The sequence below is a fragment of the Myotis daubentonii genome, chromosome 1 (genome assembly GCF_963259705.1).
Source record: "Myotis daubentonii chromosome 1, mMyoDau2.1, whole genome shotgun sequence".
Lineage (NCBI taxonomy): Eukaryota > Metazoa > Chordata > Mammalia > Chiroptera > Vespertilionidae > Myotis > Myotis daubentonii.
The window spans coordinates 57,407,683-57,425,748 of record NC_081840.1 but is presented as its reverse complement, the minus strand read 5'-3'; the positions used below and the strand labels follow the sequence as shown (position 1 = coordinate 57,425,748).

At 39.6% G+C, this 18,066-nt stretch overlaps 1 protein-coding gene across 1 annotated transcript in view; it reads left to right on the top strand.

The window, feature by feature from the left end:
* The first annotated feature begins 1,095 nt into the window (after positions 1-1,095).
* SCG3 (secretogranin III) overlaps positions 1,096-18,066 on the top strand; it is a 42,793-nt gene continuing 25,822 nt past the window's right edge. The window contains exons 1-8 of the mRNA XM_059701272.1: positions 1,096-1,506; positions 2,175-2,227; positions 2,693-2,738; positions 2,833-3,048; positions 8,796-8,938; positions 9,750-9,899; positions 13,749-13,926; positions 16,361-16,477. Coding sequence (XP_059557255.1) covers positions 1,416-1,506; positions 2,175-2,227; positions 2,693-2,738; positions 2,833-3,048; positions 8,796-8,938; positions 9,750-9,899; positions 13,749-13,926; positions 16,361-16,477 — 994 coding nt within the window. The 5' untranslated portion in view covers positions 1,096-1,415. The remainder of the gene's footprint in view (positions 1,507-2,174; positions 2,228-2,692; positions 2,739-2,832; positions 3,049-8,795; positions 8,939-9,749; positions 9,900-13,748; positions 13,927-16,360; positions 16,478-18,066) is intronic.

Sequence of the window (18,066 nt, the reverse complement as noted above, 5' to 3'; positions counted from 1 at the left end):
TTTGTCAGCTTGTTTGTTTGTTTGTTTTTAGGTACTTGAATGACTAGCTTGCTCCTTGAAAAGCAGGGGTACATAAATAAAAGGCCTGATTGTGCTGAATCCTTCTCTTTTGTCATTATTCAGGCTGGTTCCCAGCATGCTGCAGTCCAAAGGAAAGGGTCCAAGCACTGTTTAAAAATCTGAGACTAAAGAGCTTACTCAGCACTCTGCTCACATTAGCATTGCTTGCTTTCATCTTTAAAAGTCTTTTATTATACAGTAACCTTAGGTGGCTGGGAATATTCTCAGAATATAGGAAGCACCTCCTTGACTTAATTATGATGAAAAATGCTTTTCATCACTATCCCCTCTCTTCAAAGCCCCCTGGAACAATCAGGTTTTTAAGCATAATTGAGTGCTGGGGAAGAATTTTACAGAAGTGCAGCTTTTTGGTGGTGGTGGTGATGGTGGTGAAGGGGCAGCTGACCCTTTTGGTGAGAATGGGAAATTTCAGACTAAAACCGACCCTTGCTGTTCACCTACCCAGAACTGATGAAGACATTCACTCTTAGAGGAAGAGTGAATTTTATTTTTAGTTCTGTTTCAGCATCTAGGAGTGAGAGTGTGTTGCAGCAATCTAGTTGAAAGACTGTTTCTTGAATTTCCCAATTAAAAAGACCCCATAGAGCTGAGACAAAAAGAGTACCAAGGGATGCTTGATACGTCAACCTAATTACAAAAGGCAGGCTTTTCTAAGGATTGTATCTATCTTTTAACACAAGGTGGAATGGAAAAAAGGGATTTTGGAGCAGATATCCCAGAATAATCCCAAAGCAGAACCCTTCACACAGATTATCGAGCTTTTCTTGACAGGTGCACGGGCAGAGAAGGCATTTGGTCCTCGAGGCAGTGTTTACTCGGGGAATTACGATAATGGTGTCCAAGCTTACGGCGATCGAGGTGACCCTGAACGCAGGAGCAGCCCTAGGACTGCGGCACAGAAAATACGCTAGCCGATCTGTCACCCTTCCCCCACTTCCTTTCCCAGGGGATTGGAGTAGCGTTGGAGTCGCTGACGCCATCCTTTCCCGCCTCTGGCTTGCAGGGAGCATGCGCTTCCTTCCTCACTTGGCCTCAAGGAGAGTAAGGCTACGCCCTAGCGGCTCCGCGGCGGGCTCCGCGTCACAGGAACTTCAGCACCCACGGGGCGGACAGCGCTCTCCTCCACCTGCAGACCTGACTCCTGAGCGCCCAGAACCCTTTCTAGTCTCTACTCGCTGCGGCGTCGAGCCCCACCCCCGGCTGGGTTCCCACCACTCTTCCTCCCTGCACCCGCCCTCCTACCTCTTCCTGTTTTTACTCCTCTTTTTCATTCATAACAAAAGCCACCGCTCCGGGAGCCGGCGCCAGGCTGTTTCTGAGCCAAGAGTGGAAGAATGGGGTTCCTTTGGACCGGCGCTTGGATTCTGGTGTTAGTGGTCCACAGCAGCCCAATTCAAGCTTTCCCCAAACCGGAAGGCAGCCAAGGTACGTGGACACTTTCCTCCCACTTCCTTTTATTCGCCACGAAGAGGTAAAGTGTGGCATAATAGATGAGCTGCAAATCACCTTGCCTCATTTTCTGATCAGATCGTATCTGTGCATATTGACAGAGAAAATCCTTTTGAATTTAGAGACAGATCCCTCCTCAGTTTTTATATGATAGAGCAATAACCTGGACTGTTTCGAAAGATTTTATTTTGCAATTGGGAGAGGGGGGCTTTTCTGCCTTATAAAGTGGCTTGGGTTGTTAGGTTTTGTTTTCTAGTTGTCTTACAATCTTTCTCAGACACTCGATTCAGAACAAGGTTGGGGGAGAGGGAGTTCTTAATGTGCTAATAATACCAATCTAACTTATCTGTCTAATTGAAAACAGCTGGCAAGCCAAGTGTTAGAACTATATGTGAGTTTCTGATAAAAAAAAAACAAGTGTAATTCTATTAACTCAGGAAATACAGCAGGATAATAAGCAAGGCAACATGATGGTCATTGTTATTGTATAATCTTGATAATCTTTGTTAACATATATTTTTGTCTCATGGTTATCCAAAATATGTCTCCTAATATTGGTTTGTCTTTATGAAGATTTTATTTTAAAGAGACATATTGTGCCTGTCCAAAACACAATTAAACTTATATTTTTGTGTTTATTCTAGACAAACTTGTACATAATAGAGAATTAAGTGCAGAAAGACCTTTAAATGAGCAGGTAGGTAAAAAACAAAATAAAAAATTCTATTTCAATTCATTTTAGTTGTTATAATTTAATGTAATTATGTTATGACATTTTAGCCATTTTGAATTCACAAACTTCAGGGGATTAATAATAAATTGACATAAACTAGGATGGGAAATATAATTTTGGTAATATCTATATAAAACATAGAGTTGACTATATAATAATCCAGTAAGGTCTACTCTATTATAAGATTGCTTAATTTATCAGAGATTTACTTTTCATCAATAATGTAGGAGAAAGGGATTAATACCTATAGACCATCCGCCTTTTATTTTATCTCACTTACTCCTTATGATGATGCTTTGAGATAGAAATTACCTATATTTTACAAATAAGAAAACTAAATCCTATGGAGATTAAATTATTTAGCTGTCATTTTTGGTAAGAGGTGGAGCAATGATTTAAAACCAGGTCTATACCCTCTTTGTTTCACAGATTGCTGAAGCAGAATCAGACAAGATTAAAAACATATACTCTCCAGGTAAAAAGAAACTGTTTTGATGTTAATTTGAGTGATGTGGGCTCTGAGAATCTTAAATAAAATGGATAATTGGGGTTTGGGGCTTTCCTTACAGAAAACAAGCCAGGTGAAAGCAATTATTCCTTTGTTGATAACTTGAACCTGCTAAAGGCAATAACAGAAAAGGAAAAAATTGAAAAAGAAAGACAATCTGTAAGAAACTCTCCATATGATAATAAATTGAATATGGAAGATGTTGATTCAACCAAAAATCGAAGACTAATAGATGATTATGATTCTACTAAGAGTGGACTGGATCATAAATTTCAAGGTAAATGAGGGGGAGGGGGGAAATGTTGCTACCTATGTTCTCTAATTTGGACTTCTCATTGTGGGTTAGGAGAAAGTCCTATGTATTTTTTTAAAATATCTCTTATATTCTCACAATCCTCTATTAATCAGGTCCACAGTTGAGATAAAGCCAAAATTTACTGGCAATGTACAAAGCCTAGCTCCACAGAGCCCAGATTTTATTTGTTCTTTAAAGGTCCCTTTACTGGTACTTTGAAAATATTTAAATCTACTGTCTATGTTTTATGCTATTTAATATTTAGCATTTAATATTTTAACTATCAGTACCAACAAAATATCATAATTATCAAATAATTAAATCAACAATATCCCTTTCCCAATGGTGAAATACCCATTACTCCCTTTGCAGGGTTCTCTTTCTAGCCATAGCCTTTCTCCCTAGGTCATTCTAACCTTTTCATGGCTTCCCCTTCAGTTACCGTCTGTGTCCTGACATCACATATCACTAGCCAAGACTTTTCTGAGCTATGGGTAGATACATACATACATTACAATACATATATAGATACACATATCTCTATCTCTATCTCTATCTCTATCTCTATCTCTATCTCTATCTCTATCTCTATCTCTATCTCTATGTCTATGTCTATGTCTATATCTATATCTATATCTATATCTATATCTATATCTATATCTATATCTATATCTATATCTATATCTATATCTACCTACTTAATATCTGGCTTTAAAAGTCTCAGAAGCACCTCAAACTTAGCATGGCCAAGATTACTCTCATAATATCTGTACACCTTACAACCTAGCCCTCTTAGAGTGCTCTTTCTCTAAGAAAGGCACTACTTCCCATGCAATTTTTCAAGACAGAAATCTAGAAATCAAACTACTTCCCTTTTTCCTGGCCCCTCCAATTGTAATCCACCAATCTTATCAATTTCACCTCCTGTGTCTGTCAATTTTTTTCTCTGTTTCTAATCACCAATCTCTAATCATGTCTCACTTCAACTTAGCAAACTCTTCTACTGGATCTTCCAGCATCTACTCTGCCCCTCTCCAACTCATTTTTCACGTAGCAGCCAGAGTGATCTTTTCAACACACAAACATGTTACTCTTTTGCATAAAACCCATTAATAGATTCCCATTTCTCTTGGGATAAAAACCAGAATCCTTAACATGGCTTCTGTAGTCCTGCATGGACTGGTTCCTGTCTACTTTTCTAGATTCATCAAGCACACATAATCTGATAAAAAAAAAAATCTTGTTCCTTTCTTCATAGCACTTAATGCAGTTTGCAATTTTACATTCCTAAGTGTGACTACTTAGGATTTATCTTTTCCTCCTAAACTAAACTGAAAACTTCACAAGAACAGAGATATTGTAGCCCCAGTATCTGGGTGGTCATGAATTCATTGCATGCATTCATAAATGAATGAATGAATAAGAAAAGAATACATGAGAGAATAAATGAACTACATAACTAGGCACTGAAGAAGAGAGTGTGTTCTCCATCCTGAATACTATTGCTTAGGAGTGCCTGCAGATTGTCTTATATGTCCTTGCTCTGCTCCATGGCCACAAGAGAATTATGCTGATTATTTCTGCCAGAAAACAACTGCCAACTTTTATAAGATATCATAGCCTGAGGAGATTTCAGATATATGTTGTACATGTAATAAGGTGGGACAGATGGTTTATATTTTGACACATTTTATATTGCATACTACTCCCAGAATGTTTTTTCTTGAATTCTACATTTTAACCTAAAATATTTTGGCTAGAAATAGACACTGGGCATTGCTGTATACAAAAGAGATTAAACTACTTTGAACTGACATTTGATTTAATGAATTTTTTTTTTTAATATATTTTATTGATTTTTTACAGAGAGGAAGGGAGAGAGATAGAGAGTTAGAAACATCGATGAGAGAGAGACATCAATCAGCTGCCTCCTGCACATCTCCCACTGGGGATGTGCCCGCAACCCAGGTACATGCCCTTGACCGGAATCGAACCTGGGACCTTTCAGTCCGCAGGCCGACGCTCTATCCACTGAGCCAAACCGGTTTCGGCGATTTAATGAAATTTAAAAACAGTCTAATGTTTGAATTGTTTGGTCAAACCGATTGCGCATTCAGGCAGAGGCACAGATCTGTTTGTGATCTGATCACTATCTTGAGCAACTTATTTTTAAATTGTTCAACATTTTATACCATCCCAGATGGGTTCCGAATTACCAAGTGTCCTGATGGCTCTAGGTTTCCCTTAAGAGTCATTTTAAATCCACTTAAGATTACAGATATGATTCTTGGAGAGAAATGATTTATGAGTGAATTTCTGGTCTCCTCTCATACCCTGGAAATCCTGGAAACAGCATTTGATAGCACCAAGGTGACTAGAACTCAGAGGCATGCAGACTTACACCCCAGAATGGGGGGAGGGACTTAACTTTTGCCGGATGCTTTCACATCTTTAGGAAACCTCCAAATGGGCTTGTGATATAGGGCCTATCAATTCTTCTTTTCAGTGTGTTCTGCAGCATGGGTGATTCAGGATTTTTTCCAAGTTTCTTTTATGAAGTTGTGCTTCCAGGCCCCTGTGTGCATTCACCAGACAAATGTTCATTGAGCAATTGCTATGTATCAGACTGAACTAGACCAGCGATTTTCAACCTTTTTCATCTCCTGGCACACATAAACTAATCACTAAAATTCTGCAGCACACCAAAAAAATATATTTTTTGCTGATCTGACAAAAAATATAGGTAGAATTTTAATTCATTCACTAGATGGCTAATGTTGTATTGGCTATTGACATTTTTTTAAATATATTTTTATCGATTTCAGAGAGGAAAGGAGAGAGAGAAACATCAATGATGAGAATCATTGATCAGTTGCCTCCTCCGTGCCCCCCACCGGGGATTGAGCCCACAACCTGGGCATGTGCCCCTGACTGGAATTGAACCTGGGACCCTTCAGTCCGCAGGCCGATGCTCTATCCACTGAGCCAAACCAGCTAGGGCTATTGTCATTTTTTTAATTTGACACTCTAAGGGAGAAGAGGTCAGTGCCCCTGACTAAATAATCAGGAATGGCATGTTTTTAAAAAAATTCTTGTGGCACACAGGTTGAAAACCACTGAACTAGACAATAAGCTCTGTGCAGTTAGGGACCAAGCCTAAAGTCTTTGTCACTCTATTTTCAGTTCTGGCTTATATGAAGACTTTCATAAAAAGGTATTGAGCAAATGAATGTCAAGTGCCATATTAGATGCTGGAGATTCAAAACATCACTTGGCAAAACCTAACCAGGCAGAACATGGCCCCTTTACATTCACTTCTTAGAATGTTATAGCTGCTTTTAAAATGTTATAAATGTTGAACTCATGTTTGGCTTCCTCTTGATGGTCTACAGAGGAGGGTGAAATACCCCTTCACGAGCATCAGAGAAGTCATTCTGAGTAATTCCGCCCATTTTAGAGGAGCCAGGGGAAATCAGTGGAAGGTAAGGAGCAAGGCCCAAGGATTGTTATGGACCCCATCCAGCGAAGCTCTGCTAAGGGAGGCCTAAGCTCCTGGTTCAAGGCCATACAGCAGGGCAGCAGAAGAAAGAGGCCATTTCCTGAGTGTTGCTAATGTTCTCCCTGTTGTGAATTAAATGTACTGAAAAGCTGTCATCTAAGTTATTTATTTCCCTTCCCATTTATCCCTTGGGGTATGAAAAAAGGAAGACTATTGGTAGCTCCAGCAGGCAACTAATAGTCTTCCTTTTTCAGATCCTGACGATAAGTGGGAAGGGAAATAAATTCTAATTCTGCATAGACCCAGGCAGTTTCTGTTCCACCTATTCCCAACAGTCTGACCTGTAACCCACAAATGGGGGGGGGGGGGGGCGGGGGAATCAACCGAACTGAGAGTGGGTCTCTACTGAAAAAAACAAAACAACCACCACAAAACACCCAGATGTGAATCCAGTTTTCAGTCAGCCAGGAGAGGAACTGATTTTACAGAATGTTTGTGTTCATTAGTCACTCTAGTTCACAGGGTTCAAAGGCATCAGAGTTCATGGGTTGGTTGACAGCTTATAACCCCAATATAATGCCAGAAAACATCCAGTCCTCCTGGCATAATCACCCCATTTATTTTCCTTGGCTTCTTTCCAAACAACAAGAAAATAGTCATCTGGGGCTGCACAGACTTCCGTCTCCACAGAATCGGAAAGACCACGGACAACATTTCTTGTTCGAATCCCCAGAAGCCATGGAAGGAAGAGGCAGAATCAGACTAGCAACACTAGGTTCTTCCTTCTTTACGGGAATATGGTCAGAATTATTTGGGCAGAATTTGGCCAGGGGTTCAATGTTTACTTTCTCTAGAAGATAATTGCAGTTCCTTTATTTCAACTACAAATCCATTGTCTGCTACAGTAACACTACACTAACTTTCATATAATACTTCGCAATTGAAAATGTGCTTTTACACCTTATTTCATCTTATCCTCACAATCCCATGAAATAGATACTCTTATTATATTCCTCTAGAGCAGCCTAAGGATATATAGGTAACAAGACGTATCACTGGGGCTATAATTCTGATCTTTCCAATCTGCCTAGAGGTGACAAGGGGAGTTAAGTGCCCTGTAGACTGCACATATGAATAGACTGCTCCATGTGATATAGATTGGAAAAGACCAATTGACTCCTGGGAGTTCTCCGAGAACGAGGTACAGTGCTTCCGCATCACCAGCCCTACTGCATCCTTCCTTCCCTGAAGTAATGCTACCGAAGTACTCCCAGAGGAGCCAAGGATACATATTTGTAGTCTTCTCTGCAGGCATTTACATAGATTTACATACTGCCTTGTGCAAATCTGTTGTCACATTTTAAAAGTTTAAATTCCAGGCACATAAATTAAGTTCCCTATTCTCTAGAGAAAGAGGCTTGTCACACTAAGCTGCTTTATGTAAAGGCACTCTGGCACATGTTCCCATAGAAGTAAACATTTAGGCTCTGGCTGGGTAGCTCAGTTAGTTAGAGCATTGTCCCAATATGCCAAGGTTGTGGGTTTGATCCCTAGTCAGGGCACATACAAGAATCAACCAATGAATGCATAAACAAGTGGAACAATAAACCAACGTTTCTCTGTGTGTGTGTGTGTGTGTGTGTCTCTCTATTCCTCTTCCTCCAAAAAGAAAAAAAATCAATAAATTTTAAAAAATTTAAAAAGAAGTAAACATTTATTCCAGGTTAGTCATTAAATCTTGAGTACACACTCTCTGATTCTAGGTGTGAGGCAGGTTCCCTCCACCCACTCGGTCCATGAATTGGCCTGCCAATGGGGTACATACTACTCATCTACTCCTTACATGGAAATAGAATATCATTACTTGATATATAGAAGGGTGCTTTAAGCAATATGGCATACTAGATAAATATAGCATACTTCAAAATTAGAAGTATAATATTATTTGTATTATTAGTGATAATGAAAAATAGAGAGGCCTTTTGTTGTGTTGACTTCAGATTTTTTTGCCTCTTATAATCACATCAGAGGCTTTCAGAATTTTCATTGTCATCCTAATTTCTTCAAATTTTATTTTCAAACCAAAAGTTTCTGTGGACCAAGCACCACTATAAATATATTCCAAACATATTAAAGTGTACAAGAGCAAGGTGTAGATTAGAAATCTAATATGATCCAAAAACAGAACTGTGTTTTCACCATGATGTGAAATTGTGATTGCTCTGTCCAGATGATCCAGACGGTCTTCACCAGCTAGACGGAGCTCCTTTAACTGCTGAAGACATTGTCCAGAAAATCGCCACCAGGATTTATGAGGAAAATGACAGAGGAGTATTTGACAAGATCGTTTCTAAACTCCTGAATCTTGGCCTAGTGAGTCACATGCATGAAAATAAACCAAATTCTTAATACAGTTTGGAATATGCTAAGAAGCTGAGCCATTTGATTCCAATAGCCAAATGTTTATAATGTGTCTACTTTATACTAGGTACCACAGGTTTCCAGGATAATAAGGCACCATTCTTTCCCTCTAGAAAAGTATAGTCTATCAGAGGAATTAGACAAGTACACTCACGCATGTGGTGGAAGCTACATAACTGTAAGATCATTGTTTGCCAGAGGATGAATTATATCCACTTGAGCTATAAGGAAAAGCTTCAGAGGAGGAGGTGTTGGAAGTGAGCTTAGAAGGATGGTTAGGATTTAACCAGTTTAAGTAACAGACATGTGTGAGGTAAGAAGGAAATAGCATGAACAAAGGCATGCAATATTTAAGAAACTAAGCAATCCAGTTTGACTCTGCCTCAGCTTGGCTCCCAGCCTTACACAGCCCTCGCAGGCTTCAGGGGGGTACTAAATTTGCAGGTTTCAAAGGTTACCTGACCATGACTTGCAGCTTAGGGTTGAGAAACAATCCTCAAGATGTGTCTCAAAGTAAGTGTTCTGTGGGTTCCAATAGACAAGACTGACCACTTGCATGGTGACCCCAAAGACACTTCTTCCCAGGAGTGCTGGTCAATCACTATGAAGACCTACATGTATGGAGGCATAAACAAGGGTTGTCTGAAGGGGGGTCAGAAGATTCTCTTGTCTTCTAGAACTCTGTTCAACTACAGAGTTTATTCTAGATATTTTTTAACCATAAAAGTGGGAATAACAGTCACATATGTTTTTACTATAACAGATCACTGAAAGCCAGGCTCATACACTGGAAGATGAAGTAGCAGAGGTTTTACAAAAATTAATCTCGAAGGAAGCCAATAGTTATGAAGAGAAACCCAATAAACCCACAAGCAAGACTGAGAGTCAGAGTGGAAAAATACCAGAGAAAGTGGTATGTATATGTGAATATATATGAGTATGCTGTGTACATGTGTATGTATGCATGTGCGTGGACATGAATGTGTGTGTGTGTGTGTGTGTACTCTAATCTGCACATAATTAATACAATCTGTATATAATTAGTACCTCACTTGGTGCCAAAGAAGATTTTGGGTATGTGATATTTTTAGCCCACCTAAATATTCATGAAATACCAATAACTTAAAAGATATAAATGAACTCTACTTTGAAAATAATTTTGAGATCGTGTGATATTATATTACACTAGAGGCCCAGTGCATGAAATTCATGTGGAGGTGGGGGAGTCCCCTCAGCCCAGCTTGCACCCTCTTCAATCCGGGACCCCTCGGGGGATGTCCGTCTCACAATCCGGGACTGCTGGCTCCTAACTGCTCACCTGCCTGCCTGCCTGATCACTCCTAACTACCCCCCCTGCCGGCCTGGTCACCCCAACTGCCCCCCCTGCCAGCCTGGTTGCCCCCCACTGCACACCCCCGCCGGCCTGGTTGCTCCCAACTGCCCCCCCTACTGGCCTGGTCGCCCCTCACTGCCCCCCCCACCAGCCTGGTCGCCCCCAAGTGCCCCCACTGCCGGCCTGGTTGCTCTCAACTGCCCCCCTCTGTGTCCTGGTTGCCCCTAACTGCCTCCCCCTGCCAGCCTGGTCACCCCTCACTGTCCCCCCTGCCAGCCTGGTCACCCTCAACTGCCCCCCTGCCAGCCTGGTTGCCCCATGAAGCCTGCTGTTCAGTCGTTTGGTCATCCCTCACTAACCCCCCTGCTGGCCTTGTCGCCCCACGCAGCCTGCTGTTCGGTCGTTTGGTCATCCCTCACTAACCCCCCTGCCAGCCTTGTCGCCCCACGCAGCCTGCTGTTCGGTCGTTACTGTGATGGAGTCCTGGACAATTTGCATATTCCTCTATTATTAGTATAGATAGTAAAGGTCACATTTTATATCCTGCAGTATAATAACACATAATATTATGTAAAATGGTTATTTCACATAACAACTATTTGTATAATCCCAGTGTACTGTAATTAAATATTTCATAGCTCTTTTGGTATCCAACTTTTGTTCACTGTGGATATCATTATATGCCCCAAAATTATTTTTTTTTTAATTAAAAGCTCAGTTTGACTTGATCTTCTGCCACACCCACTTTTATATCCCCCAGACCTGGTTGCCTGAGCTACCTCTACTCTACCCTGTGCTCCCTCACCTGCTCCTTCCTCTTTTCATTGGTTCAAAGGTCTATCATCCTTTACTTAAACCAGTCACTCATTCTTTCTTTTCCTTGCTGGACTCCTTGCCTCTTCACCTCTTCTTTAATCTCAGCCAAACTGCTGATATTTTTGTCTTCTCCTTGAATTCTCTTTAAAACTCTAGATGGAGCTAATGATGGGAAGATATCAATCTCCTCACCTTTTCTTTGATTTTCTCCATCAGAATACCCAGGCCCCATGGCCTCTCATCCCCTTCAACATCCTATCCCAAACACAAGGAAAAAGAGTATATAGGCTTACATACTCCTGTTTTAGAGGGGGTTAGGACACATAAATTGGGTCTTGGTTTTGTTATTAGGTAGTCTAAAAGCTCTCTTTTATTCTTCCTACTTCTAATCCCCATCAACTGCCATCTTTTAAAACAGTTTTTGAAGATCTAGCCACTGTAAAAAAAACAACAACTTTCTAGCTTTATCAAAGAACTCATGACTTTTATTCAAGCTTACCAGTCTGAACTGAAACTGACATAGCTATTTTCACTATCTTTTACTCCAATTATATACTCCTTATTTCCCATCTCTAAAATGTCCATATTCTCCACCTGTTCACTCATGTTATCTAAATGCATCAATGTAAATAAAAAGCAAATGAAATATTTTTAAATAAATATTTATTTAGGTACCAGCCCTGGCTGATGTGGTTAAGTGGTTAGAGTGTTGACCTGCTCACTGAAGAGTCAAAGATTCGGCTCCCGGTCAAGGGCATGTACCAGGTTGCAGGTTGACTCCTCACCCATGAACAGGGCATGTGCAGGAGGCAACCAGTTGATGTGGCTCTCTCACATCGATATCTCTCTCACTCCCTCCCTACTCCCCCGGAAAAAAATGCAATGGAATAAATATTTATTGTACCAAGCACTAGGAATATAATGCTCATATAAAAAGGCATAATCCCACCATAACTGGTTTGGCTCAGTGGATAGAGCATCGGCCTGCGGACTGAAGGGTCCCAGGTTCGATTCCAGTCAAGGGCATGTACTTTGGTTGCGGGCACATCCCCAGATCAATGTTTCTCTCTCATCGATGTTTCTAACTCTCTATCCCTCTTCCTTCCTCTCTGTAAAAAAATCAATAAAATATATTTTTTTAAAAAGGCATAATCCCTGCTCTCAAGAAGCTTAAGATCTAATGGAAAGGGTAGATGGTTTTCAAATAGCCATGTATTTTAATTGCAACTGCATTAAGTGCTCTGAGGAAAGAAACATGGTTTTATGAGCACTTATTTTAAAAAAAGGAACTTGTCTTGGACTTAGGCTCAAGGAAGGCTTCCCTAAGAAAGTGACCTGAGCTGAAAACTGAAGGCTGAAAAGGAATTAACTTGTGGCCATGAGAGCCAGCATGTAAAAAAGGATGTGTGGAGTATCCAAGTAACTAAAACAAGCACACTGTGGCTGGAACATAGGGAGAGAGCAATGAGAGATGAGACTGGGAAGGTGGACCCAGGTCTGACCAGCCAGGGCCTTATGAGCCATGTATGGATTCTGATCTTTATCATAACAATGGAAAAACACCAAAGGATTATAAGCAACGGAGTTACATAGTCAGTTTTTTAAACAACTCTGGGTACAAATGCAGAAAATGCAGTATTGGGAATAGATTAGAGGTGGGTAGTTACCAGTTAGAAGATAAGAGAGGAAAGAAACATGGTTTTATGAGCACTTATTTTAAAAAAAGTGAGACTAGCTTGGACTAGAGTTGGGTAGGGAGAAAGAGAGAAATGTACAAATTTGGAATAAATTTTGAAGGTAGGTCTAAAAGGGCTACTGATGGATTGGATGGAAGAAAAGGAAGAGTAAGAAGCAAAAAAAGCTTATAAATTTCTCTCTGATTCACTGAATGGAGAATGGATCACTAATATGAGGACCCTGGACATGGATCAAGTCTAGGAAAAAGAGTCTTGTGCATCTTTCTAGACAGCCCTTAAAATGTCACCCAAAAATCTCCAATGTGTGACTGCTCTACTCCTGTTAGATATTCTGACAAGGTTTCCTATACCTTGCACCATCTTTCTTGGTAGAAACTGAACTCAAAGCCCCTCTTTTTGGGGAAAGGCAATTTTACCAGTAAACAGTCATGAGAATTGATGGAGGGGACCTCGGCCAGAGCAGAAGTCTAGAAATTCCCTAATTCCCCCCGAGCAGGATCCAGGGTCTTCGGTCTCTATGTCCCAATGACTTTTCTGTGTGACTAGATGCCCATCCTCAGGCCTAGAAAAGGGTTTGGTCCTGCAGGAGCAGGCAACGGAGGAAGTATTCTTTTTTTAAAATTCTTTATTGTTGAAAGTATCACATATGTTTCCTTTTTTTCCCCATTGACCTCTCCCCACTCCCTCTTGCCCACCCCCCCCCCAGCACATGCTCTCCCCACTCCCTGCCACCCCCCAGCACATGCCCTCACCCCTCTATTGTCTGCATGCATACAAGTCCTTTGGTTGATCTCTTAGGATGAAGTATTCTTGTATTTCACAGTCAAGGGCACAACAGAGGAAAGAATCAAACTGGAGTGTCATTAGTTCTAACAAAATGTTTATTTTTCATTGATTTTTAAAATTTCCACTGGAGATTCCAATGGCAGCAATTCAAGATGGTTTTGCTAATGGAGAAAATGATGAAACAGTATCTAACACCTTAACCTTGACAAATGGCTTAGAAAGGAGAACGAAAACCTACAGTGAAGACAACTTTGAGGAACTCCAATATTTTCCAAACTTCTATGCACTCCTGAAAAGTATTGATTCAGGTAAAAACTGTTTTCTGACCATGTGGAACAGAAACAGTAGTTCCAGGAAATGTGTGGGTGGTTCTCTCTTCCTGTTTTCAGTTTCCAAATGTAATCCTCAATGACATATTGTGGCCTTGGGGAAAATAGTTCATATCAATTTTTTCTAAAGAAGTGTACTAGTCATGGTAATATTTAGGAAAAGATAATCAGGAAAGGTGGAGTTTCTGGACAATTTAATCTTCTTGTTAACAGAGGGCTCATTATTTGTTCAACAAACAGTTATTGAACATGTGCTGCGTTGATGTACTGGAGTGAATCTTGTGCAGGTGTGTAGATGAATCAATGTCCCAGCCTGACGCAGTTCAACCTCAACTCTTATTGCAAATATTTCCATGTTAGTGGGAACAGTGTGTGGAACCTACCTGATTATTTTTAAATGATTCAGAATTTTGCTTATCAGACATTTTCAGCTTCAGTCTTCAAATGAGTTACAGTGAAATAAACATTGGGTTAAAGGCGGTCAGGAGCCCAAAACAGACTTGGAAAATTATTTGTTTTTTAAAAACAAAGACCTTAATGTGTCTTGCTCTTTCTCTTATATGTGTACCAAAATAAGTTAACTGAAGATTTTAGTTCATGTTAATTTTTGGTCAATCTGTAAGGAGGATAGTATTGGACAAATTTTCTGTTGTTGTTATTGTCTAGACAGGTGGCTTTTCCCCTTCCTATTCAAAGATTCAGTCCAAAATTGAATATTTGTAATAAATATTTCTGTGATTCTAATAATATTTTCCCAAGAAGTGGGCTTTCATCACTGGAGAACATCCTTTGTCATCCTTTGTCCTTCAATTCCAGACATTGGCCAGATGGCACCAGCTCCTCTGCTGGTGTCTGCAGGGTTGGTAATCTTGAGGGTCCATTCTGAGTCATCTTGCCCAATTGGTTGGCAGATGCTCAGCTCGGATCCTCTGTCATCCTGGTGATTCACCTCTTGTCAGTGAAGAGCATCAGCATGATACCAAAGATTTATATGGTTGTGGCCTTATGCAAATAATAGGATGCCTGGAGTTATTTACCCTCCCCTTTTCAAGATCTCTCCCCACAACTCTTCTCCTACCTTTCCTTTCTCCCAACCTTGTGACTGTGATGGTATTTTAAATATTCTACTACATGGAATATTCCTTATTTTATTTGCTTTTAATCTTTTAGTTTCTTTTACCCCATTCCATATTGCCTTTATTTTTGCGGGCTTTTAATTTCAATACTTACATTGAGGTCTTTGATAGTACCTGTCTTTCTCACTCAAGGTCTGAACCAATTGAGAAATGGTAAAGTGGGTAGAAAGCCAAAATATCTCTGATGCTGATAAAGACGGGTTGTGGAGTGGAGCTTGGTATTAGAGCCCCAATGGGCTTGTGCACTCACGCTCCTCCGCCTACCTCGTGAAACAGTCAATCCCAGGGATAGTCGGAATCAGCAGATCAGGTGCTTTTCTTGGGTCCCTGCCTTCCACTGTTCCAGGGGAATGGAAAGAAGAAAGACTTCCAATCCCCACTGGTAGAAAAATGTATACCAGTCTCTATTGGCTATTAACCTCATGTGTGAGAAGAATGAAAAGATGAGGGGGAAAGGGCAAGAAGCACATAAAGAAAATCCTTAATAGCAGCTAAAAGAATTGGGAAAATGAGCTCTCCTCTAGCATCTTAATTTTTCTCTTCTTCAAAATAGAAACAGATTTTTAATGGTTTTAGATTTAATATATCTACTGAACTTTTATGTAATCATTAGCCATTTTGCTATATCAAGATGTAAAACAGTATGTCAAATATGAAGAGTTCCCAAGAAACTCTTACTAGTGGTTACCTATAGGGAGTAGGTGTTGGGAAGGAAGAGAATGTTACTTTGACTATTATTTACTTCTGTACTATTGGAATATTTTTACAGTATACATTTATCCTTTCAAATGAAAGTTTAGAAAGTAATATATACTACTGTTAAAAATAAACCTTACATTTAAAAAATAAAGATATATGTATATTCTTATTTAAAATACAGTATTAAGTTTGATTAATGAAAACAGGTAGTTCTTGTCCTCAAAACATATAGCCTGAGTAGAGAAAGTTGTTGGGTCACCAACCTTCTAGCTTTCCTTTTGAATTCATATTGTCTCAGGTCATAAACTATCTCTATCATCTACTCCATTAATAAAATATTTTAGATTAAAATAAATCTTTTTGGAGAAGTTAAAATTGTCCACTTCTGGAAAAGTTTAGTATTCCTGCACATTGCCCTGTACTCCCAAGCAAGCCTTAGGCTTTCTGTAAATTAAATATAAGTGGATTTAGATATAAATGTAGGGAGAAATATTTCAATAAGATGCTGTACTTTTTAAATTGACACTGAAAGGTGTATGCCACTACTTGAAAAAAAATTATTTTGTCCTTTTATATAGAAAAAGAGGCAAAAGAGAAAGAAACACTGATTACTATCATGAAAACACTGATTGACTTTGTGAAGATGATGGTCAAGTATGGCACGATATCTCCAGAAGAAGGTGTTTCCTACCTTGGTGAGAATCCTATCTGTTTTGTTTTTACTGTGGTTAGTCTTCATCATCCAAAATGAGTTAGGGATTTGGCAATAATTACTTCACTACTCTGATAATTTATGCCAAAATAGTCTGAATTATCTGGGTAACCAGAATTGCCCAGCTTGATAATGCATATTAAAAAAATTAATCAGAAGTTTTAATCAACTTTTAATCTTTATAGATCCAGTTTGAGTACAAACATTTCACACTTGTTGTTATTTTGTCCAGCTAACACAGAGACAATTTTATTAAAATTGAGCTTGTTATTTTTTTCAGTTATATTTGAATGGTCAGTATTAAGAGAGTCTTGACTTTAACCGGTGAGATTTGTGTGTGAATAGGAGGAAAGAACACCCTTCTAGGGAGCCCTTACAACTGAACTTCTGAGGCCCAGCTGTCTCAGACCAGCTCTGTCATGTGGACAAAGGCAAATGCCTCAGTTTCTACATCTTTTAAATAAAGGACTTTGTTATCTATAACCGGGACCAGTACGGTAAACTACTGCCCATGGACCAAATCCGGCCCATAGCCTATTTTTGTATAGTACACAAGCTAAGGATGACTTTTGAATTTTCAAATGGTTGAAAAAAATCAAAAGAATAGTATTTTGTGACACAATAAAACTATGTAGAATTCAGATTTCAGTGTTTATAGATGAAGTTTTATTGGAACATAGCCATGCACGTTTGTTTTAGTATCTATGTTTTATGACACAATAAAAGAATTGAATAGTTGAGACCATATGGCCCCCAAAGCCAAAAATATTCACTATCTGGCCCTTTAAAGACATAGCTTGTCAACCCTCGATTCCTGGAACTTTATAAGTAAGCTTGGACATTTTTTGATTCTGCATGTAAGTTGTAGTTGCTGTTGTTGTTTGAAGTCTTTTATTTTCCTGCTTGGTTTAGTTAATCAACAAATACCATTTACCCCTGATGTCCTTCGGGCAAGATGACTTCACAACCCTTTTCTCTGATCTTTGATGAGGGAGCAAGGGAGAATTAAACAGAAGAGAAAATCTCATAGCACCAAACAATCTAGAATTATTCTGTATGAACTCAATTTCTTTCTACATAAAAAGAGTTGTACTCTTTTTTTCTGATTATAAAAGAGCACATTTTTTTTAAGCAGTCAATGCAAAAAGGTAGTGAAAAAATCACTCATAATACCAGCATTCAGGTAATATTTTGGTTTATGTCTTTTCAGGTATTTTCTGTGTGCGTGCGTGCGTGCGTGTGTGCGTGCATGTGTGTGTGTGTGTGTGTGTATACAGGCACACATGTATATCTACATCATTCTTTTAAAAAATAGATGCTTTTACTGATTTTAGAGAGAGAGGAAGGGAGAAGGAGAGAAAGCCCCTACTGGGGATCAACCCAGCAACCCAGGCATGTGCCCTGACCAGGAATCTAACCAGTGACCTTTCGGTCCATAGGACGTCACTCATCCAACTGAGCCGTTCTGGCTGGGACCTATGTCATTTTTTTCTTTTATCTTACTTAACAAAAACATGGATTCATGCTATATACACAGTGCTTTGTGGACCACTTACTCACTTTACAGTAGAT